Consider the following 24074-nt stretch of genomic DNA (forward strand, 5'->3'; position numbering starts at 1 on the left):
TGAGTTCCAACCCCTACGTTTGGGCATAGATACTAGAGGGCCACTGCTTACATTTCTAAATTTCTCACCTATAAGCAGCTATTTTTTTCTTGCTCATATATTTGTACATATGTGGACTATATTGTCAACATGAGTAAGCTACAAATACCACTGGTTGAACGAAAAGGTAAAATGAGGAGTGAATCCATAGACCCTTCGGGCCTCTGGTCCCAAAAAAATAATTCCCACGAAAAAATTTGTTTTTTTTCTTTTCTCAAAAAATCAACAATGCTTATGAAGAATTTAGTCATAAATGAGATATTCTAAAATTTGTAAAACTCGATCATTAGTATTATCTCAATCTTCAAACTGGTGACCAAGATAAAGAGTGGCCAGCACACTGATTGTTATAATTTTGAATTGAGTCTTTGTGACTAAAGAAAAGGAAATAGGAAAAGGAACATATTTTTTCTTCGCTGTTGTCGCTATGTATTTTATTCAAGATTTCACTGATAATGAGATTTTGCTGACCAAAACAGGTTATTGTAGGATGTTCAGGTGGACTTGCTAATAAAAGTATTTGCATTAGTTTGCTGGTCACACAAACTCACTTTAATGTTCAGTTTGTCGTTTAATATATTAGTTTTTTACAATTTTTGCCGACCTAACTTTATACCATCAAAAAGTCTTCATGAGCTTTTAACCGGTTTTTTTTTTGGTGTTAAAAAAGTTGTTAAAAGAATATTTTGATCATCAATGTTTAATTGCTGGGCCTAGATACCAATTGATTCGACCTGAATACCACTTGACATATTTATTGCCAAACTTCAATGCGGCAAATAAAAGATATAACATGGTGGTCTCGAAATATTGTTTTTCTCGAAATTAAATTAAACTTCAATATTAATATAAATATAATAAACCTCCAGTGAAAGTAATTTTATCTTGTGTTTTTAATAATAACAAAAACAACAACAAAAAGCAAAGCAATAAAATTAAATATGATCACATTATCAAATAATTTCATATATTTTTGGCTTATTTAAAAAAATATGAATTAAAGTGATTAATGAAGTATATTTTCAACTACGAGCAAGTTCGGATAATTCTATACGAGCTCGGATGATTCCGTACAAGTTCGGATAATTCTATACCAGCTCGGATGATTCCGTACAAGTTCGGATAATCACGAATAAACCTTATATAACAAATTTAAAAAAATGGTGTAAATATATGAAGACATTAATCGGAAACTTTTTACAGAAATTATGCGAAAAATTTGTATACAGCTGTTTCTACAAAAATTTGGATAACTCAATTTATTAAAGTGAATTTTTTAGAACTTAATGAAATTAAAAACTATTTTCTTTTTCCTCGCATAAAAAGCTACTAACGCTAGTCGAAAGAAATTTTCTTAAATAATGTATTTGTCGATTCGATAAACGATCATTCTCACTTTCAAAGTGACTATGACCTGAGTGAGCCAAACTCGGACGCAATTGAAATTCGTGGCTGGAAGAAGAACAAGCAAAGAGCATTGAATTTTTAGTGTGATTGATTGGAGTAATACTTTTGATTGGATCAGATCCGTATAACTTATTTCTATCGAATGTGTACTTTTCTACCTTTTTCACTTCTTCATCTCCTAACTTACTGATATCAATCTTTTATCAAATACGTCACAAATACTCAAGGGAATCAATTGTTTCTTATTTTTACAAATTAAGTGGCATTTCCTTTCATAAATCTTTGATATACTTACTTTGCTGATAAAGTAAACCTCGTGTATTTTAGTGGATGTGTTGAAACAATCATTAAACATGAAACTTTAGATACCAGCAAAATAAATGCTTTGAATGCCATACGTGTCATTCTGTCGCAATATGGAACATGCACAACACCAAATGTGACAACATAAAACAAAAAAAAACAACAAAAAAAATACTTTATGATGTTATCTTTTATGTTATATTTTCAAGTAGTTCTGCAAAATACTTTTATGTTTAATGATTTAATTTTTAGTTTTTTGTTTAAAATATTGACGATTACAACGAGAAGAAACTTAAATTATGCATAATACGCTTGCTTCATTTAGAAATGTGCTTTCGAGATGGTGATTTTAATGGTGTAAAATCAATAAATTTAATCTTAGCTTGAGAATCTTTTAAAATAAATGTAATTAAAAGTTATCAAGTCGACAATAAAAAATATACTAATCAATGGAGTACCAAATAAAGTTACTGAAGCAGGGTCAGGAACCGCTTCATGCTTTCATTCTCGATAGCTCAACTAATTTGTTGCTCGATAGCTCAACTAATTTGTTTCCTTTTGTTTTCTTGAGCTTAGAAAGGTCAGATAATTTCCGAAATGAAAAGAACCGCTGAACTTAAAACATTTAAAATGTATTTAAGATATGTTTAAATTTACGACACACATTTCTGTTTCTTAGTAGGAAACGAGTAAAATGAATGAAAAATAAGCCTGTCAGAAAAAAAAGAAGCTCTTGCAGTTAGTGGTAGGTTGTAAATAACACTGTAACTTGTACAAATATTTAAAGACGATTAAAAGGAACGACCTTTAAGAAAATTGGGAAAGTAGAAAGCTTTAACGAATTATGGCTGCTTCAAAAATTTCATTCATCAACTCAATTTTATAGTGTTCATTTTAGCTTTGCCGTGTGCTATTTGCTTCTTCTTGCAAGCTATTTGGCAAACAGCACGTTTTTGAAATGGAATATTAAGGAGGATTAGACAATTGGTGTTAGAAGTGAAAGCTGTCATAGCCTGACGTGAAAAAAACCTCCTCTTTGTTAAATCTGCACTCTTGATTTGTTTATCTAAAATTCTACGTGAATAGAAAGAATGATGTGCAAATTTTTGTGTTTTTTTTTTTGTTTTTTTTTTCTTTTAATATCAGACTGAACTTACCATTCAATTCCAACTGAGAATCTACCCAACAGATTATTTATTTAACATGCTTATTTCATCCTGTAAATTCTATTTCTAAAGAGAGAAAGGAAAAAAACCCACAGAGAGAAACTTGACTGCACTTTTAGATAAAAACAAACAACAGTCGCTGTTATGTTAAGAGCGTTCATCACTTAAGAGTTTACTTTACGCGTCATTCTTTTGGAAACAGAGACTTAAATTTCTGAATATTTTAAACTGGGTATAAATTGCACATGCTTTACGGTGTAATCAACGTTGTTTACGAGGTGCACTAGAAATCTTCATATTTGCTTGTGGCAAAAGATTTTCGCTGTATGGTGCTTATTTTAATTGCTTAGGGTCTTTCTTATATAAAATGACTCAAGTTGCAGGAATAGTAGACCCTCGCCAGCAGTATAGGTTAAAAAAGAAAGCGCAGTCATTGCATTCCAAAACCCCGTTGGTAATCGAGGATAAAGGTTTGGGTGAACTGCATAATAGAGTATCTCGCTCGCCATCTATACCTGGATATGACTGCCAAATGCATAACGCTATCATGATTGAGGATATAGAATGCGTGCGCACTTTGTTAGAAGCTGGGGCCACAAATTTAAATGGAATAGGAGCGCACGGTATTACTGTTCTTCACCGCGCATGCACTGGAGGAAATTTAGAGATTGTTAAACTTTTAGTCGAAGCCGGCGCAGATATTGCTCTGCCAACTAAAGACGGGAAAACGCCCTTAAGTCTTGCAGTGAGTAGCTGCAATTTTGAGGTATCTGAATACTTGATAATGAAAGGAGCCAAGGACGTTGAAATTAAAGATGGATTAAAAACGACCTAAATTGATTAATATTTATAATATATAATCCATTTATAATCAGAACAAACATAGTAATCGATCGAAATACGGTTGAAATTTGATTATCATTATAATAAAACGAGAAATGTATACTCAAAGTTAGTTATTACGTTTATATATATAGTGATTTTTATTTATTGAAATATTTAATTAATTTTAATTTTAATTTCACGTGTATTTATCCAGTTGTTGAGAAATTTGTTTTTACGCATGCGCACAATTTTTTTTAAAAAAGTGATCGAATACAATAAATAAAAAACTCAACGTTCATAACAAAAAAATCGTGGTGTAAAAAATACCCAAATTTTAACAAACATTAAATTTACAAAATAATTTTTGAAATTATTTTACGTTCTTTTAATTTTTGTGGATTTTTCGGCCGCAAACGTTTTGAATATCAATTTAAGAAAAAGTGATTGTTGTTTTTTTTGGATTCATAAAAATGGGACTTTAACCTTGTTGTGTGCCAAAAACAATCCGTGCCAAAACACTAAAAACTAGGCATTGACAAAATTTTTGTCAACTTAGGCCAGAAAGTTTTCGTAAAAATGGTTTAATGGGAGGAATAAGCATCGCGAGAGGCATTAACGTTTTTGAAGCGAGAAACTTTAATTGTGCGAAAATGTTCATGATGAATCGCACTGACATGCATAAAAATATGTAGAGTATCTTAAAAAGAAAATAGTTTTACAGAGTTTTATCTCCTATTTGATTACTTAAGTGCAGCTTTATCTTTAAATATTGGTTTTTACGAAATTTTTCATGTCGTTAACCAATCACAGCCATAGGTGTGAATGAACTTGTAACATCATCCTTTCTTATGCCGATAACGATGAGGTAATTTATGACAATGCTAGAAACTGTTATAAATGTAGTTTGTGTTATACGCATGCGTTATGCAAGTTGCATTCATGCATCCCTTCTCGGTTTTTTTATTCTCCAGCTGTGTTAAGTAGTTTGTTAAAACTATTATTCACTCAGAAGTAATCTATTCTTGATTATTCAGATGTTATTCTATTCTTGATTATTCAGATGTTATTCTATTCTTGATATTTATATCAGAGTCCTCACTTTACGAAGAGAAATGCAACAGAGATTCATGGCTTTCTTAAAGTGTATCAAAAACTTTATATTCTTCTTTTACAAGCAGAGAGACGAGAATGTTTACAAAATGATTTTTGATTTGATATTAACAAATAGCAAATAGTAAAAACTATTGCTTTTAACTATCATAAAATTAAATTATGGTCCATGAAAAATGAGCATTAAATGAGAAGTTCGTTCATAAAGTTTAAAGGATTTTTTAATGAAATTTTTTTTTTTTTTTTTTTTATCGCATCCCAAAGATATTAAAAAATGATATTAAATTTACACGCATGATACATGTGTGCATCAAAATTTTTTCTCGTGTTTGATTTCTTGGTAGCATTTAAGACAAAATTATTTCCCTTTTTTGAGGCAAGGTTTAAACAGTTTTACAAACTGTCATACAGTTCGGACGTATTAGTGGTAAGCTGTATTTGGGCACAGTTGTAGAAGTAATGTTCACATCCGGTTAAGAAGCTCCTATTTCTAAAATCTCTCATCTTTCGGCTTTTTGCTTACTATGATAATAATCGATGCAGATAAATGGCAAAGTTAAGGGGCATAATTAAGAGGATAGATCACGAGTAGCCTTTTTAATACGCATATGAACCATCTACATTCCTGGCCCGAAAATCTGTTCTACTAGATGCGATTAGCTTTGGATGTTAAAATTTTCAAATTTCTTCGTACAAAAAATAAGTTCTTTTTATAAAACTAGCCCCCCCCCCCCCCATTTTTCCTCTTGTTAAAAAAATATTAAGGTATCGCCTTAAAATAAAATAGTTGAAGTTGTAAGACATTACAACTAAATTTTCAAAAAGAGTTCAACAAGAAGCAATTGATTTTAGTTCAAGGCAAAAGTTATGAGTATTATTACCCATGAGTATTATAATTAGTTTGATGCAATTTTAAGTAAAATTGGATTATATTTATTAATTTTTTATAAAACATGAAGTTAATTTTGCTGAAAATTCAAAATCTTTATTAAAAGTTAAAAATCACGTTTTATGTTTTTACAAATTATATTTAAAAAGATTTTGATCATGTTTTTAAAGGTATTTGAGTATATATATATATATATATATATATATATATATATATATATATATATATATATATATATATATGTTCTAATTCCTTTAAAAGCATGATTGTGTAACAAATGAAAATAAAGAAATGCAATTTTTATGGGGCAGTTAGGAAATCTAAAATACTATGGTTCAAAAAAACAATATTCTAAAATCTAAAAAGCTGAATGAAATTTTAAAAATTAATTTCCAAATCGTTTATCTAATTAAAGTCTAAGTTGCTAATTTTTTTTAAAATAAATTTAATTTTTGTTGGGATCTATTGTGGGGGAATTGTGACACTTGCTACCTTAAATTTTATTTATCAATAATTCTTAAGTAAAATTATTTTCTTCAATTTCTATGTTAATGATTTGACTTTAACATAAACAAAAGTTCCTTTCTTTTTAATTTATTGACTAACAAAAAATGATTGCTCCATTCTGTTGTTCGAAGTAAGTTGCTTTTGCGAAATGAGGCATCACCTTTGCGAAATGAGGCATCATATTGCGATTGTAATCACTTCATAGCGCCCACAAAAAAGAAACTGTTTAAATCCTGGTAAAGTGTTTTATTATTTATTCAAAAGGGCTGGCCTTTTTTTAAAAAAGGACTTGCAAACAATTACTTTAGTTTTGTTCAAGTAAACTTAATTTTATTTGGTTTTTTAGTTTGAACACATTTTTAAGATATATCTTTAGGGATAATAAATTTTATTCGGTATTAATTTTTCGGTTATTCAAATTTAAAGATAAAGTAAAAAAACAGTGAGTTTTCTTATTTTTTAAAAAAAATCAGCTCTGAAACGCGGGATATTTTATTTTTATTCACATCCTACATTTTTTAATCCTTCAACATGCCTCCGGTGTAGTACCAGTCGCTGCTTTAAGCATTTTGTTGTTTTTGAACATTTAATTCACCTTCATTCTTCACATTGAGGGTTTGCACACTGTCTCAACCACTAAGTCATCATAAATAAACGCCATTCATTAAAAGACAGACCAAATACAGATTATCTCTATTGTTTAAAAAGCGTGACTATTTATTACGACTTTTGTTACGCTAAATAAAAAGAAAAAACAATTTGTTGTCATGAAACCGTTGTTAAATGAGGAAGATAATGATTATAAACGTGTACAATACAAAACCCAGTTAATTATTAAAGAAAAAAAAGCAGGGAAGAATTCTTGCATGATTTTTAAATGATTTTTAAAACGATCAAGTGATGAGTTTTGAAGAGTTTTTATCTTACGGGTATTTTCATGTCAAGCCATTAAAAATTTTTTTTTTCGGCATCCTAAATATACAAAACAAATTGCGAAAGTTTGAAATAAATACACCGCTCTTGATTCAAATTTTTGCAGTTATTGAAGCAACTTTGACCAATTTATATGTTGAGGATAATTTGGAGAATCATCCTAATATTGCTCATGGAACTCAAAAACGACACTCTCAAGTCTCTGGAATCAGTAGAAATTCCTTGTTTTTATTTTGTTATTATTATTATTATTTTTTTTTATTAGAAAATATTGATTCTCAGATTACAGAGATTTGGAGTTAAAATAAAATAAGACCATCAAAATCCATCAAATCCATCAAAAAGGTCAATCCGAAAAAACTGTATTCATTTTTTGCTTCTCTAATACTTAATCAAAGTCTAAAAAATCGCGTACTTTATATTTAAAAACTAAAATAAATGTTTTAAAGGAAAAAATATGCTAAGAAAGGTAAAGGGTTTTGAAAAACTATGTTTATTTTGGTTTTTTCTTATTTTTTAAGAATGTTTGAAAAGATTTAAGATCGGAAATATATGCTATATATAGAAATTGAGAAACAAAAGTTGTAAAAATTATTGCATAAAATTCCAAAAAAATTCGACTTATGCTAAAAAACTAAACACTATTGATTTGAATATTAAAAAACAATAAAATTAAAAAAATAAGATCATAAGTAAAGAAGTAAATATAAACAAAAAGTAAATAAAAATTGTTCAGATCTTCAAAGTGCAGTTTAAAAATTCAATTTTTGTCTAATTGCTGATGCTTTTTAAGTTCAAATCAACTCTTGTAGGTACTATCTGAATATGTAGGTACCATCTCATACTGTAGGTGCCATCTCATACTGTAGGTATCATCTCATACTGTAGGTACCATCTCATACTGTAGGTATCATCTCATACTGTTATAAAAGTGGAAATTTGCATATGACTTCAAAATGAAAAAACTCGTCATCATCTCTTTTTGCCCAGAAGAGTTTTTTAGCTGGTCAATGGGAATGTATGAATCTGACTTTTTTGTCAAGTTCATTTATTTCTTCAGAAATCTTTACCCGACAAAATCCATCATAAGTTACAATCGAATCCAGCATTCGATTGTGACTAAGTAACTGATATTTTAATTCATGAGATGAATCTCCTCAGTTTTTCTGTTTGTAGGAAAAAATATCAAATATTTCAGTAATTTTGTAATTGCTAATTTTTATATAAAATATCTTTTTTAAACTAGTAGGTAGAAAACGATGTAAAATCATTATGCAAATTATGCTCAAGTATGGTCAATTTCTTCTTTTGAAAACAACTTCCATTTATCTTTTCTTTACAAAAGGAACACATTAAACTAAATTAGTTGCTTTAACCTTACTTATGACACTAACCACTTTAAAAATTTCATCAATGCTACCAAATGGGGATTTATTCAAGAAGATACATCTTGTTATATCTCCTTGAATTTCGTGAACAAATCCTGTGTCGTGATCAACATTTTCTGAGAGGCAACAGTTTTTTTTTTTAAGGAATATTTTTTCTTTAAAGTAAAGCGCAATTGGTTAAAAGGAAAATTGACTTTTTCTCCCGTGATTTTGTTGAACTGCTTCCTGAATATCGGATAAATAAATTTTGGGCGGAACTTCATAAAGTTAAAAATTTATCTCTGCTTAAAATTTTCTTTACAGTTTTTCTTTTCAGTTAGCTACTTTGTGTTTTAGCCGTAAATGAGTGTCTGGTAAGGTTCTCCGTTCTGTTGCATAACAAACTTGAGCAAAAATACCTTTTAATTATTTAATAGCGAGGCATTGATCTCATTTCTGCAGCGTGCACTCAGCATTTTTTAGGGAATAAACAAAACCTTTAACTCTTATTTTGACAAACTGATTTTAACTTTTAGTCTTTTTTAAATGCAACATGTTGTTCATTAAAATTTAATGATAATAATAATAATAGCCTTCTTCTTAACAACTACAAAGTCTATTTTCCAAGGCATCATTCATGAAACTCGTCACAAATTAATTTCTGGTAAATTGAGGATTTTCAAGTTGTCTTTTTCCTGTGATACTCTTGTTTAGCTTCTTTTAAAGCTCTGACGAGACACTCAGAGGCTTTTAAAATCTACTCACCACGTATTTAATAGCTATAATAAAAATAGCTAAAAAACAAAGCGAGAGCATAGTTTTTTTGAGCTGATCTGAGAATATTGGTATGTAAACAAATTCTTCCTCTAGATTTTTGGGTGATTATCTTTAAGTCAATATTTTTGAATAAAATTTGGTGAGGCATTTCTATTGTGTCTTTAGATTATTTCTACTGTGTGTTGGGTCTTTAGATTACTTTGACGACAACATCAAATATCTAAAGACAACGTTTATTTGATCATAGGAATTACAAAAATTGAACAAAAATCAGACTATCTGTTGATCCTTGTGAATGGTATTCTATTTACTTTTAATAAAAGCAACTAAGCGAACGAGGTTTTATAACTTAGTCCCAGTTTTTTAAACATAAAGGTTAAATTCATTTGCACAAAATTATTTACATGTAAACTTTTATAAGTAAATAATTTTAACTTTTCATATAAGATCCTTACTTTAAAATTTAGCTTTATCTCAACCTTTTAATTTTTTCTTAACGTTTTTAACTTAAAGATGAGATTTCAATATTATAATACCATTTTGCTTGGCTCACCTTTTGCATTAGTCTTATTTTATTATTACTTTGAAACCATTCTTGATGAAGTTTTAAAATACAACAACATAGTTAAGTACTTTGAATAAAAATAAAAGTCGACTAATTGAAAATCAAGGACCAAACTGAAAAAAGAAGCTCAATGGAAACAATTAATTAACAAAAGAATTCTCATTTTTAGCTTGAAAAATCTCTTCGTTGTAGAATTGGATTCTACAGAGCAAAAGCTTTAGGATTTATTCATTTATTGATTAGCAAAACCATAATCGTTCAAGAGGTCTGGTACTAACACAATTAACAATAATATGTTTGTTAATCTTCTAAGATATCAACTGCACACAAACCTACGTCTGAAACAGTAGATGTCTTACGTCGCTTTTGTTGATTCGAAATTTTTTGATTCACTTTCTTGCCTTATGTAAATAATCTCAAAATAACTAGCTAATTAATTTAGAAGTAGATTTGGTACCTGTTTAACCGCAACAGTATACCAATTCAGATGGCACCTGATTAATGAAAATATTACGCTGGTATAAGTCTCACTTATTGGAAAGCATTACGGAGAATTTTTGTTAAATTTATGATAACTTAGGATATTTACATCCATGCTTTGTTATGATGACGCATCATGAGGTCCCTTTTGTCAAAAATAACTTTTCAAAATGCACCTTAAATCAAAAGCGATTTGAAAGCCAACTTCATATGGTTTCATCGCGTAAGGCATAAATTTAACTTCTTCTGTGACTAAATTTGGTTGATCACCGAAAACGAAGCGAAAGTGAGCACTTTTGAATTTACTCTTTAACATTAATCTGGGTATATTACTTTATCTATATTACTCTTTAATATTAATCTGGGTATATTACTTTATCTATATTACTCTTTAACATTAATCTGGGTATATTACTTTATCTATATTACTCTTTAATATTAATCTGGGTATATTACTTATCTTTGGCTTAACGCACCAATTTTCGGGTCTTGCATAGCCTTTTGTTACTTTTGTGATGAATATTTAGCATATTTTCTGCTTCCATGTTTTGGATTGTAACTTCTAGACATATTGACCTTAAAAAACATCAAGAACATATTACATCCGTTTAGTAAAATAGGTGTTCAAACTGATTTTTTAAATTTTTTACAAGCTCTTTAATCATGGATTATTCATTTACTAAATATGGGTACTCAGTATTTTAATCAATTCCCTTAAGCAACCCTAAAATTATTTCATGAAAATTTAGAGTGCCTTTTGGTCGCTGCATTTTCCATTTTATTGTTTTGAACTCAACCTTTGCTTAGATTTACATAACTAAATAATGGTAAATAAATCAAAATTTACTAATTTAAATATCGAATAAGGTGTTTAAAGTTTGATTCTTTGAGCGCCAGTTTTCAGTTTTTCTTCCTTTCTAAACTCTTTCTAAACGCCATTATAACATTTCTCTATTATGAAAACGAACACTGTTTTGATATCTGATTATGAACTAAATGGCAACAGTTTAATGATATTTTATGTTTCTAAACCCAATCTGAGTAAGTAATCTAATAATAATAATAATAATAATAATAATAATAACAATAATAATAATAATAATAATAATAATAATAATAATAATAATAATAATAATAATAATAATAATAATAATAATAATAATAATAATAATAATAATAATAATAATAATAATAATAATAATAATAATAATAATAATAATAATAATAATAATAATAATAATAATAATAATAATAATAATAATAATAATAATAATAATAATAATAATAATAATAATAATAATAATAATAATAATAATAATAATAATAATAATAATAATAATAATAATAATAACAATAATAATAATAATAATAATAATAATAATAATATACACTTTAACAATCTATTTATGTTCCCTTCATGTTCTAAGGCACAGGTAGTCGAATCTAAAATCGATGGATTCGATCAAAGCCAGCGTCGATTCTGAAATCGAATCTATTTGATACTTTGCTCAACTTTATTCGACTTTTAAAGTCGAACTCGGATTTTATCGACTTAAAAAGATTGTATTTCTATGTTATTTTGTGAATCAATGGACCTTATGTTAATGTTTTAAGCGAGTTCAAAATTTATTTGTCAACACATTTTTCTTAGTCTACAACTTGCCTTAAGAGCAAATATCTAACTTAGAAGTCAAATCTTACTATACCATTATGGTATAGTGAGATTAGTTAGCGGGCCTTATTATACCATAATAAAGCCCGCTTTTAAACTTTCCTGCCCCAAGTGAGTAATATATTTTTCTAAATTTCTAGGAAATGTTTACTTTAAGTAAAACTGCTATAATATCTATCTAATATTTATTTCTCGTCTAGTCAAAGAAATTTTAAAATTTGCCGCTTGCGAAAAACCATGAACGCGGAAATTAAGGTTTAACTATCCAAATTATAACTAATAAAATTATACAATACGAATAGGTTTAATTGAAAATCTTTTCTAAGCAAAAAATCTATTGTTTCAACATCATTCTTAATTTATTATAGCAAGTGTTTGACTTTTTTAAAAATTAATAATTAAATTTCCTTAACTACAAAGCTACTCAGATTGTTTTTCAAAATCTCAAGTTTCTTTTTTTTTTTTAAATTTTCAATGAAATGTTCTTTTAAATCTTTAACTAGAGGGAATAGTTAATGCTACTAAGTTACATCGTGTGAGTGTGTATGACGATCACTATCATTGGTTGCGTTAACGAAATATAAAAACTTAGTGGTCCTAAATTTTGTAGCTATGGTATTAGCACCTAATAATTTACATTTTCATATTTATGTTCTGAAAACAAATAGTAGAACATTTTTTTATAAAATGTATTTTTCAAAATGAGCTACTTATTGCAGGGTTTCCAATACTAATGGGATTAGTCTAAAACAACCAAACTTTTGAAGCAAAATGAGCCAAAAGTTATATTAAGTATTTTTAAAAGTAACTTAATGCTATAGCTATATCATCTTTGCAATCAATGGATAATATGGTCAAGCACCTTGAAGAACAAAAAAGCATCTTAGATTTATATTGCTCTGCACTAAACCTTTCAATCAAGAGGATGGAAAGCAGGTAATATTAGCATGTTTGTGTGGTGATATTTTATGATAAGTTATTAGTCTATTTTTCGTTTATTTCTTTAATGTTGAGGAAATAAACATTTGGTATAAATTAAGTAGTAATTGTTAAGATCTTGACTTATATTAGTGATATAATTATTCTGGATGAATTATTCTTAAGACTTGATTGTCCAGGGTGTTTTTAACTTATATATGCCTTTTAAGGATAGATAAAGCTTATGTTCTTTCTATGTATAAATAATGAACATTAAATTTAATGAATTCTACATTGTTTTCGATTGAAAGTTTGTAGGTGGTGCTACATTGTTATGTTTTTTTTTTTTACATATACAGTACTGTGCAAAAGAAAGTAGCACCTAAGAGAATTTTTATATATTCAAGATAAAATGTCAAACAAAATGAAATTAAAACAAAGATATATGTACAAACATATTTTTTATTAAATTGTGTAATATAATACAAGTTTTATTAAAAACATTTAAATTTATAACTATACATAGAGACTTAATAATATTTAGTCTGACCACCATTATTTACAATAACATCTTGGAGCCTTTTAGTAATACTTTTATACAGATTTTCAATAAATGTGATGGGGATATTATACCATTCTTCTTTTAGAACATTCCAAAGTTCATTTACATTCTTTGGCAACCTTTCCATCTTCTTTCTGTCTAAGTAGTCCCACACATGTTCGATTATGTTCAAATCAGGACTCTGAGGAGGCCAAGGCATGATTTTAAGCACTCCCTCCTCTTCCAGATTTGACAAACAATTTTTAACTAATTTGGAAGTATGTTTGGGATCGTTATCCTGTTGTAGGATAAAATAATCCCCGATCAGTTGTTGTCCAGAAGGCACAGTATAATTATGTAAAATATTTTTATATTTTTCACCTGTAAGCTTTTCTGTTATTCTAACAATGTCCCCTACCCCTTTTATTGAAATACACCCCCAAACTTGAATATTCCCCCCACCATGTTTGATAGTTGATGCTAGACATGGCTCTTTAAATGCCTCTCCCTTTCTTCGCCTAACATACTGACGTCTATTCGTCCCAAATATTAGAAATTTAGATTCGTCTGTAAACAATACCTTGTCCCATTGATTTTTCTGCCACTCTTTGTGCTCTCTGGCGAACTTTAATCTTTTTTCTTTATTACCTTTGCATAGTAAAGGTTTTTTAATAGCTACACAGCCTTTTAATCCAGATTTTATTAGAGATTGTCGCACAGTAGATGCATGTACTAAAGTTCCACTAGCTCTTTTAAGATCTTGAACGAGTTCTGCGCTTACTTTCTTGCAATTTCGTAGCGCTGTTATTTTTAAAAACTGTTCATCACATAGGCTTAACTTCTTGGGACAACCAGACCTCTTTTTATCCACTACATCACCAGTTTCATTATATTTTTTAACTATTTTTTGAACTGAGGCTTGTGAACAATTCACATGTTTGGCTATTTTAACTTGACTATAGCCCTCTTCATGTAAAACAATGATGTGATTTATTAGTACTGAAAAGTAGTTTTATTATAAAACAAAACTTTTGAAAAAAAAAAAAAAAATTTTTAGACGAAAAAATCTGTAATTAACGCGAGAACTCAACAGTAACTAAAAATTCTTCGCCACATTCTTATTTATCACAAAATATTTAACAATAATAAATTTAAACAAAATAAATAAATAGCACAGTGATTGATGTAATCAATTTCTAGTGTTGATCCTTGTCCGCAATAAATGAGCAAACATTATAAGTGGGTGAAAAATGATACGAGTTGAAACCATCTAATAAATATTAATAAAAAAATTATATTATTAATGAAATCATTAACTAAAATAAATAAATATAGTTTTATTTAAAAGAATATCTTAGTTTAATTTAATAAAAACTCAATATTATTTACTTATATTTATTTAAATGTGCATTTTTTTAAAAATTTCTTAGGTGCTACTTTCTTTTGCACAGTACTGTATATACAGTGTAGATTCTCCAATTGGTTATAAATTCATTGATGCGTTTAAATGTCTATAATTAAAATTTAGACTCAAAAAACAAGAGCTGTTTTCAAAAAAAAAAGCCACAGAATTAGAAGGTAATTTATTTAGAATTGAATGTTTAAGAAATAATTTTACTGACCGGTTTCAACCAATATTTTATCCCGTGTTGGTTGAAACTGTTTTTTTCTTTCTACTTTTTAAAAAATTATCAGATATCTGTCATTATCCTTAATAGACTGTTTTTAAACAGTGTTGTCACTGGCCTATATGGGGTGGTGAAACTGTCAATGTGTTTCATTTTTCTTGATTAAATAAAGTTGAAAAAAAAAAGGAAAATTGCTAATAAATGGTTATATAAATAGATCCTTTTGTGCTCACCCAAATTCAAAAATAAAAAAATGTCAGCAAATAAAAATATATTGTACTAAACAAATGTTGTAAATTTGAATTAGTGGTTTAAAAAAATAATAAATATCAGAAAATACCAAAAAAAATACAAAAAATACACAATGTTAAGTTATTTTGAAAATGGTTTTTTCAACATTTTTTTTTTTTTCAACACCTTTTTTTTTCAACACTTTTTGTTTCACTATTATCAAGACTTTATGCTTAAACATTTAGATGTCTATATTACTGCACCAGCAGTCAGTAAGCATATCGACATTGCAGAGAACCTAGTTTCTTTTTTCCTACAACCTGATGGCATTGCTCACCCTACTCTTCACTTAGATTGCCATATTTTTCTGGAAAACATTTTGAATGCAATAATATAAAAGTTTTGTGAACATGGTTGCTCCAAGATTTTTAAAATTTAAATTAAAATTTAGACAACAGTTTATATTTATTTTGTGGTTTTCTTTTGTTAGCAATCAAATTTACAACAGTAGGTTACAATCAAGCCATTCATTTTTTTTTTTTAAATTGAGGGTTTTTTTTTTAAAGATTAATCCAGAGTTGGATTAAAAAAAAAAAAAAAAAAAAAATGCTTTCAATTTAACTTTAATGATATATTGAATCTTTTGATGATGAAAGTTGCTTTTTTAAGTACTTTTTATAAAAGTGATAGGAGAAGGATTTTCTATGGATTTACAAGTTATTCAATATTTCTGGACACTGATTTATACTATTTCCTGCTTGTCATTCAGATTGTATTTAATGATGCTCATGTAAGCAAATAAAACTGGGGTCTTTTGTTATGAATCTCTTGTAAATTCACTAAATTCTGCTAGAGTAATTAGTGTAAGTTCAGTGTCTTGATCATAGATGAGTTCCATAGTAAAAAAATTGTTAACAACATACACAACATTATATCAGAATCTTACAGTTTTTCTAAATTATTTGGCTGTGTAGTTGTTCTAAATTATGTGGCTGTGTAGGAATAGGAGCTTGGGCAACACGTGAAACTGGTTTTAACAAGATATAGAGAATGTTTATTGTTTTAATTTGCTCCTAAAATAGACTTTTATGTCAAATTATGCATAAATAATTAAACACATTAAGCCACCGGTACAATAAGATGCTTATCTTGTATGTTTGTCATGCAGAATTTGTTGTATATTGTTGTAGTATTTTTAGTATTTGTAGTACATCTTTTCTTTCCTGCCATACCATAGAACACCAAAATGCAAAACCCTAACTTTTGTAGCAATATTCTTGTTTTGATCATCAAGTTTCTCTCCGAAGTAGCTTTAATATGACCTCGTGAAAAAGTTGCTAATATTTTATTGGCCGTGAGTCAGTGTTAACTTTCCCCAAATATGAGAATCTATGGTGGTCAAAATTTTGAAAATTCAATATAGTTATTCCATTAGTTACATGTATTATGTATTAATTGTTGTTGTTGTTGTTGTTGTTTTTCTTAATTAATTTATAAAACTTTGAGGTGATCATGAAAAATGATTTAGATTTGCATTTTTTCAGCAGCAAATTTTATGTAAGAATAAACTTAAAACTGTTTATCTACTAAAAAAAACTTCAAACGTAGCAAGTGTAATAGATCTAAGCTCTTCATTTCTCTATCCTTTTGTTAAGTATGAAATATATTTAGAAGAACAAATGGAGATTGCAAATGAGATTGATCAGCTGATTGCAAAGGCACAAAAGGTCTTTCAACCTGAATGTCAAAATTTGATTTGTATGTTTGTTTTTTACTTATTTTTGTTTTGACTATTTTACTGTTTATTTTATCTATTATTTCAAAAAAATTACATTATAAAATTATTTGTTATATAGTTCTGCTCAGTACTCGAGACAAATTATCTTACATTTTGACTTTTAGAAATTATAAAAAAACATTGAAAAAAATTGCTTCAAAATAGCATACCCATCCATCATGCACATTTACCACATGCATTTTAAAGTGAAAAGTTTAAGCACATTAGTAATAAATACAAGTTTCAAACTGCAAGACAATGATAATCTGGCAAACCAAAATCAATAGTTGTATAAAACAAAACCTCACACAGATATTGAATAGGAGAGACAAACAGTCATTCAAATATTTTCAAATATTTGGTTAAATACTCGCAGAAGTACTGCTTTAGATTTTAAGAAAAGAGGATTGTAAACACAAAAATGAAAAGATCTAGAGAGTAAAGACTTAGAGTAGTTTCATACATTAGAGTTCATGTGCAGTATGATGCAAAAGGTCATAAAAGCAAATAAGATGAAGTCAACTTACATCCCTTAAAACATGATATTATATTGCAGTGTAATAAGATTATGGATCCTGTCAGAGATGTTATTTGCTGCTCTGTCAAGGTTGTGTTTTGCATTAAAGTAGTTTGTAGCAAGTAAATCACAGTCAAACCAATCAAGTGCATTACTTTTTAATAATATACATAATTAGTTTTATAGTATTTCATATATAGTTGGTACATTTAACTACATTTACGTGTTATGATTAGTTTTATTTATAAGATTAGAAAACTGTATTTGTGTGTTACACTTTGGTGTTTTCTTGTTTTGTAGTGATTTTCAAGTTAAATGGTGATGTAAGTTAGATGTCTATGAAATATTAAAAATGTAATATTTTTATTTTCAGCTTCTAAACCTCAGAAATTACACAGCACCTCCTTGAAGATAGCATCTGTCAGACAGAGTGTAGATTTTTCGGGAAAAGAATTGAATGATCCTAAGTTTGTTCAGAAGAAGATAACGAAAAGTGGAAATATTGGTGAAAAAGATCATTTATCTCAGAACAAAATGAAAAACATCACAGTGAAAAATTCCCTTAAAAAAAATCCCTTAAAAAATTCCCTTAAAAAGCATATGAAAGTAGATATACCAAGTAAGACTAAAAGTTATGATAATTTTTTTTCATCAAATAGTATCACACCCTCTGCAGCAACATCAATTATGAGTTCAGCCTCAAATCAAAATTTCAAACAAAAATTAAAAATTGTTGAGCAGCCCATTACGACTGTTGGTGATAGTCAAATAATTTCTCCTGAAAGTGAAAGAAAGCTGACAATCTCATCAACTGGAAACAGTGAGCAAGTTTTATCTCAAAAAGATATATCTCCAGACTCTGTTAATCAAAAAGCTAACATACTTAATGAAGAGTCTAACTCAATAAAGGCTAATTGCTATAATGAAAAAATATTAGAAAAACTGTTTGATGAAGAATTCAAGTCTTTTTATGACAAGTCTTTCATGTTAGAAAAAGTTATTGATAAATTAGAGTGTTCACCAATCTTACTAAGTGAGAGAAAAAATGCTGTCAAGGAGTTCATGGATGGTTTGAATGATAGTTGCTCAAAAGAAATATTAGAATCGGGAAAAAGAGTCAGTGAGTCTTTCCCCCTACCGTATGAATTTGGTGAGACTGTTTGTCAAGAAATAATAGAAGACTTGAGTGAAGGTGTTGATATTTATCAATTTATTTTATGTTGAGTTTTTCAAAATTTTCATTCAATTTTGTTGCTGTGCACAGATCTTAGTGTACTTGCTGTAATAATGAGAGAATGAGAAAAAATAATCTTTAATAAAGTATTTAAGTAAATAATGTAGGCTAATCATCATTATCATTATCATCATCATCATCATCATCATCATCATCATCATCATCATCATCATCATCATCATCATCATCATCATCATCATCATCATCATCATCATCATCATCATCATCATCATCATCATCATCATTATCATTATTCTTCAGAATATAAACTTAAACAGTGCACCACTCTCCTTTCATTTTTTTTTTTTTTGTTTATTTGTTTATTTGTTCTCTGTGCAGTTTATGCTTTTTGATGCTCAGTTGAAATGTTACAGTTTTATTTTTTTTTTCCAGCATCACAACGTGGTCAAGTTGAACAAGTATGTATTTATTCAATTATTTTAAAATTATGCCTACATCTTCAAATACTGTTTTAATGGCGTTATCACAAATGACGTCAAAATTTCCATTGATTCTTTTTATGTGGAATTAGGAATGTAATTTAGAGTTGCACTGTAGAATAAGCATCAACTCTTAACTGCATGCAAAATAAGCATCCACTGTTTCATGCCATTTTTACCATGACAATTCAAAAAAAGTCTTAATTTGCTCCCATTTCACCTTTAGGTTTGCAAGTGCTTTTTATTACTTTTGAATTCTTTAGACAATGTGATTAAATAAGAACTTAATGGAGATTTTTTTTTTTTTTGCAATACTTATTTCTTACATTTTATAAATGTAAGGTTGAAATCTTGAGAAGACTTGATTCAATGATACGCATTGAGCAGCTCAATTACAAAAAGAACTTTGCAAACTTTGTCAGAAAGATGGCCGAAAAAAATAAATTTGGTCTAACAGGACAAGATAGGTAATAAAACTATTTTCCATTCGTAGTTTAAATAAATTACGAAGATCAAGTCACCGTCATTTAAAAAAAAAATGTTTTTTTTTAAACCTAGTACGTTATAACATTTATTGATACGTGAATTTTAACACTTGTTGTAAAGATAAGTTAAACGGTTTTAATAAAATAGTTTGATAATAATTCTGCGCAATGTCTATCGTAATTTTTTTCTGGATTGTTCCAGTTTTTTATGTCTTAGTATATGAACTATTTAAAGGTCGATTTGTTTCAAATGACTGATATAGAAGTACTGTATTCATAACAATTCGTTAATTGCCGAAATATCGGTTACTAATTTTAATTTAAAAAAGAATACTTTTCAATATATTAAGAATGCTTTTCTATATATTTGCTCAAAATATTTTACATAAATTATTTTATGTTGATATCAATCAAATTTTTTGTCTAATATATATATTACTTATATCTTTTCCAAATTTTAGACGAAATGCGATGATTTATAAACAGCTATACTTTTTGCTCGTTGATTCATATCCTACTCTTATAATCGATTCGATTTGAAAACGATAAAATATGCGCGTTTAACTGGTCTCCTGATTTCTGCAACAATTCTTCAAAATCATTTTGCTGGACTCTTTAGAATAATTCGTTGGCTATTAAATATATTTGTGTCAATAGCTGTTCGGTTTTTTTCTTAATTTAGGAACCTATCGAACCTTTCAATTTTTGTTAAAGACTCGTTTTTGCAGTTTCAACCGTAGTAGAAACGAAGATAAAAACTGTTACTTGAAAATAAATAAGAGATAATTGATGAAATTGCGATCCAAGTTGTTTGCTGTTACTTTTACATTATTGCGAATGTTTTCCATAATTAAAGTCACAAGTAAAAAGTTAATTACTCTAGATATTTTCTCACACACACACACACACACACACACACACACACACACACACACACACACACACACACACACACACACACACACACACACACACACACACACACACACACACCCCGCTTGTGTGTAGTCGTCCGGTTCATCACTTGCATGTCAACATCTCTGAGTATACTTATCTTTTATTCTCCTATACTTTATCTTTTTTTTTTTCCAGTTTTTTCTGCCAGTAAGTTTTCCTCCTCAACTACTTCTCATTTTCAAATAGGCTTTGAAAGCTAAACCCTTAAATAAATATCTCGTATGGGAGAACCTTAATGAATGGGACGATTATTGAATGGGACAAACTCAGATTCTTATACAAGCATCGATGTAAGGATATTCATTATTCCTGTAACAAAAAGTGATAGAAACAAGAATTCAACTGACCGACTCATCCATCCTATTGCTCTATGACCGTAATGACAATGGATGTTATTGTGTTTTCGAATGTAAAAAGTAATTTTTAAAAATGTTTTTTTTCTTCTGATTTTGCAGCAATTTTTGAAGTTATGGAAAACAAAGTTCCATGCTTAAATTGATAGCAGTCTCTAGTACTACAGTGAGTAAAACATTCAAGCTTAATTAATGGTGTTTTTGGTGTGACTAATCATTTTTGGATAAAGTGATGCGCATATTGAATGGGACAAAGTGCTACCTATTGAATGAATTTAATAAAGTATTATTTACAGCTCAGCAGAGGATGCTGCAGTCCCTTACTTTTATGCCCATGGGTAATGGGCATTATTTACGCACTTTTATACTGCAATATTTTACTTAAATAAAACCAGCTAAATATAATATTCTAAAATGAGAAAGTTCTTAAAAAAGAGTTAAAATTTTTAAAGTTAAAATTATTTTTTGTGTGGTCTTTATGTATGTAACTACATTTACAATAATAAAACTAATTTGAAAAATGGTTGAATAAAATACGTTTATTTTAAATTCTTTTATGTTTGTCCCATTCTATAAGACATACTTAATGAATGGGACAAATGTCATGCTCCAATAAAACTCTCTTTTTACCAATAGCCAAATGCAAATCCAACTTTTTTGTTTTACTATATCATTGAGCAAGAGTCGGTGGTTATCAAACATATTTAAATATATATATTAAACAATTTTATCTACGTTTAAAAAGCATTTTGCAAAAACTGTCCTATTCATTAAGGTTTTCCCCTACGCATGGAAAAATTCGAAAAAAGGTCAAGTTTTAACATTCAATGAAGTTTTCTTAAAATCTTGAATATGCAAGAATAAAAAAGCTAAAAGTTCAATAAAAATAATCTTCAAATTATTTTCTACAAGGTTTTTTACCATCCCGTTTTTTGAATTTGTCATTGTAAACGACTGTTGATTAAAATGAAAAAGCATCGTAACCATTTTTTAGTTTTTATCAGCGGAAAGTAAGTTATTGCCATAAATTTTTTTAAAAGGGAATATCTCTGTAACCAAGACCTTTTGTCTTCTTTCAGAGTCAGAATTTTTGACGAAAGTGAAAAAGCATCAAGTCAATTTAGAAGTAAAAACTTAATAATAAAAACGTAAAAAAAGCATGAGCTGAATGAAGGTTTTTAGCGGAAAAGTGCAACGAGAGAAAAAAAAACTCTTAGAAAAGTTTGAAAGACGATTAAATGTCTTTAAAAATAACTTAATAATTGTACAATGGTTGCTGTGCACAGAAAGCATTGTACAGCCTTATTATTTTTGTCAACAAAAAAACACATAGAAGGGATTCGAAAGAAAAGCTCTTAAAAAAAATAACTAAAGCTTCAGTTATCAAAGAAACGTTGACAACGATTTAAAGTAAGCTGTAACAGTTACAACATTTTTGTTTATGCTAACTTTTTAATGTTTCTTACATAATTTTGATATGCTGATTTCAGTGGAAGCATTGGCTTTGCTCTAACATCAAAGTTTCTTGAGAAAAAAATGTACATTTCGATGTTTTCGTATATGTGTAATGCATTTATTACATTATTTATATGCTGATTTTAACTATATTTGTGTGTTTATTTTCAGTTTAGTAAATTACAATTATTGTATGAAGTGGTGAATATGCCTAGTAGATCCTGCAAGCTTTGTCCTGACTCATTCTGTTATGAACAAATTAAACATAAAATGTCAGTGGTACAAAATTCTTTATTGCATACAATGCTTGTTTTGGCTTGGCTATAGGAGATCAGGACAAGTCGTGGGCACCACACTACAGTTTTGGCAGTTGCAGATCAACTCTGGAAAGGTGGCTACGTGGAATCCATTCCCTTTGCGATCCTAAGAATATGGAGTGAACCAATGAACCATGATTTAGACTGGTATTTCCTGTTCCCACTCCATCTCAATCTGAAGAAGCGACTGTATACCATTCTAAAGAAGACACCCCGAATGAACTCTGCAACGAATGTGATTTCAGGAAACCGAATGCTTCACCTCCTTTTCCTGAACAACAAGAACTAGATGACTTAATACGAGATTTAGGTCTCCTTAAATCAAATGCAGAACCTCTAACATCACGACAACATCTTGACATTTAAAAGAATGGAATTTATAAGATCCAACCAGTAGAGCCTCGAAATACTGGAAAAGATATAAAACATTTGCATGCTTTTAAGTATCAGAATCACTGTGTTATTGTCATGATGCTTGTGGTCTTTTCGATGACATTGGCATTGTTCACAATCCTGAAGATTAGAGGTTATTCATTGACAGCTTAAAAAGAAGTCTGAAGGCATTTTTGCTCCATAAAGGAAATCAATTTCCTTCAATTCCAGTAGCTCATTTAGTTCATCAAAAGGAGGACAACAAGAACGTGAAGCTGTTGCTTAAAAAAATCAACTACGACAGTTACAAGTGGGATTCTTCTCGGTCTAAAAGGATGATACACGAAGTATTCATCTTTTCTTTGTTTATGGGATAGCAGGGCTGATGACCAGCACTTTAAAAGATAAGAGTGGCTAATAAGAAAATGTTTACAGCCTGGTTCACACAATGTTACAAATCAATATCTGATACCTGCTGAGAAGATATTACAAACACCCTTTCACATTAAACTAGGTCTTGTCAAACAATATGTTAAATTACTAGAATCAGCTAGTGCCGCATTCCAGTATAATCAACTGATGTTTCCAAAGGTGTCAAATGAAAAAATTTCAGGAGGTATATTTTTTGGTTTCCTGATTAAAGTTGGCATGAAAGGAGCTGGAGGTCAAAATGTCTGTTGTTGAAAAAGAAGCATGGATTGCGTTTAGATATCTTATTCATATTTTTTTAGGCAACAAAAAGAGTAATAACTACAAAAAGCTAGTGGAAAACTTAATTGTAAGGTACGCAGATATGAAACGCAGAATCT

At 28.8% G+C, this 24074-nt stretch overlaps 2 protein-coding genes and 1 long non-coding RNA gene across 5 annotated transcripts; 2 read left to right on the forward strand and 1 right to left on the reverse strand.

The window, feature by feature from the left end:
- Positions 1-939: 939 nt before the first annotated feature.
- On the reverse strand, positions 940-1950 carry LOC149885656 (uncharacterized). Its single transcript, XR_016453867.1, has 2 exons — positions 1742-1950; positions 940-1177 (listed from the first exon to the last, which is right to left on the reverse strand). It is a non-coding gene; the product is annotated as an uncharacterized LOC149885656 (long non-coding RNA).
- Positions 1951-3003: 1053 nt separating this feature from the next.
- On the forward strand, positions 3004-3934 carry LOC145184781 (protein phosphatase 1 regulatory subunit 27-like). Its single transcript, XM_080060542.2, has one exon. The coding sequence runs from the start codon at positions 3283-3285 to the stop codon at positions 3748-3750; it is 468 nt and encodes a 155-aa protein (XP_079916668.2). The 5' UTR covers positions 3004-3282; the 3' UTR covers positions 3751-3934.
- Positions 3935-12031: 8097 nt separating this feature from the next.
- Positions 12032-20469, forward strand: LOC145184711 (uncharacterized). Of its 3 annotated transcripts, none has more exons than XM_090093195.1 (8): positions 12032-12151; positions 12862-12976; positions 15028-15077; positions 17030-17116; positions 18026-18844; positions 19280-19305; positions 19669-19793; positions 20273-20469. In XM_090093195.1, the coding sequence occupies exons 2-8, from the start codon at positions 12882-12884 to the stop codon at positions 20349-20351; spliced, it is 1281 nt and encodes a 426-aa protein (XP_089949321.1). In that variant the 5' UTR covers positions 12032-12151; positions 12862-12881; the 3' UTR covers positions 20352-20469. The 3 variants fall into 3 exon arrangements, with proteins under 3 accessions (XP_089949321.1, XP_089949323.1, XP_089949322.1); XM_090093196.1 differs by lacking the exon at positions 12032-12151 and adding an exon at positions 12542-12655; XM_090093197.1 differs by lacking the exons at positions 12032-12151; positions 18026-18844 and having other exon boundaries at positions 12161-12976.
- The last annotated feature ends 3605 nt before the right edge of the window (positions 20470-24074 follow it).

The sequence above is a fragment of the Hydra viridissima genome, unplaced genomic scaffold (assembly GCF_058129835.1).
Source record: "Hydra viridissima isolate aposymbiotic clone 2 unplaced genomic scaffold, HvirCarnegie_v1 scaffold_7, whole genome shotgun sequence".
NCBI lineage: Eukaryota > Metazoa > Cnidaria > Hydrozoa > Anthoathecata > Hydridae > Hydra > Hydra viridissima.

What these genes read in the sequence shown, in the direction of transcription:
- LOC145184781 (XM_080060542.2), top strand. Translation starts at nt 3,283, where the DNA reads ATGACTCAAGTTGCAGGAATAGTAGACCCTCGCCAGCAGTATAGGTTA.
- LOC145184711 (XM_090093195.1), top strand. Translation starts at nt 12,882, where the DNA reads ATGGATAATATGGTCAAGCACCTTGAAGAACAAAAAAGCATCTTAGAT. An exon ending in TGAATGTCAAAATTTGATTT is followed by an intron (nt 17,117 to 18,025) that starts GTATGTTTGTTT and finishes TTTTATTTTCAG; the next exon opens with CTTCTAAACCTCAGAAATTA. An exon ending in AATAGAAGACTTGAGTGAAG is followed by an intron (nt 18,845 to 19,279) that starts GTGTTGATATTT and finishes TTTTTTTTCCAG; the next exon opens with CATCACAACGTGGTCAAGTT.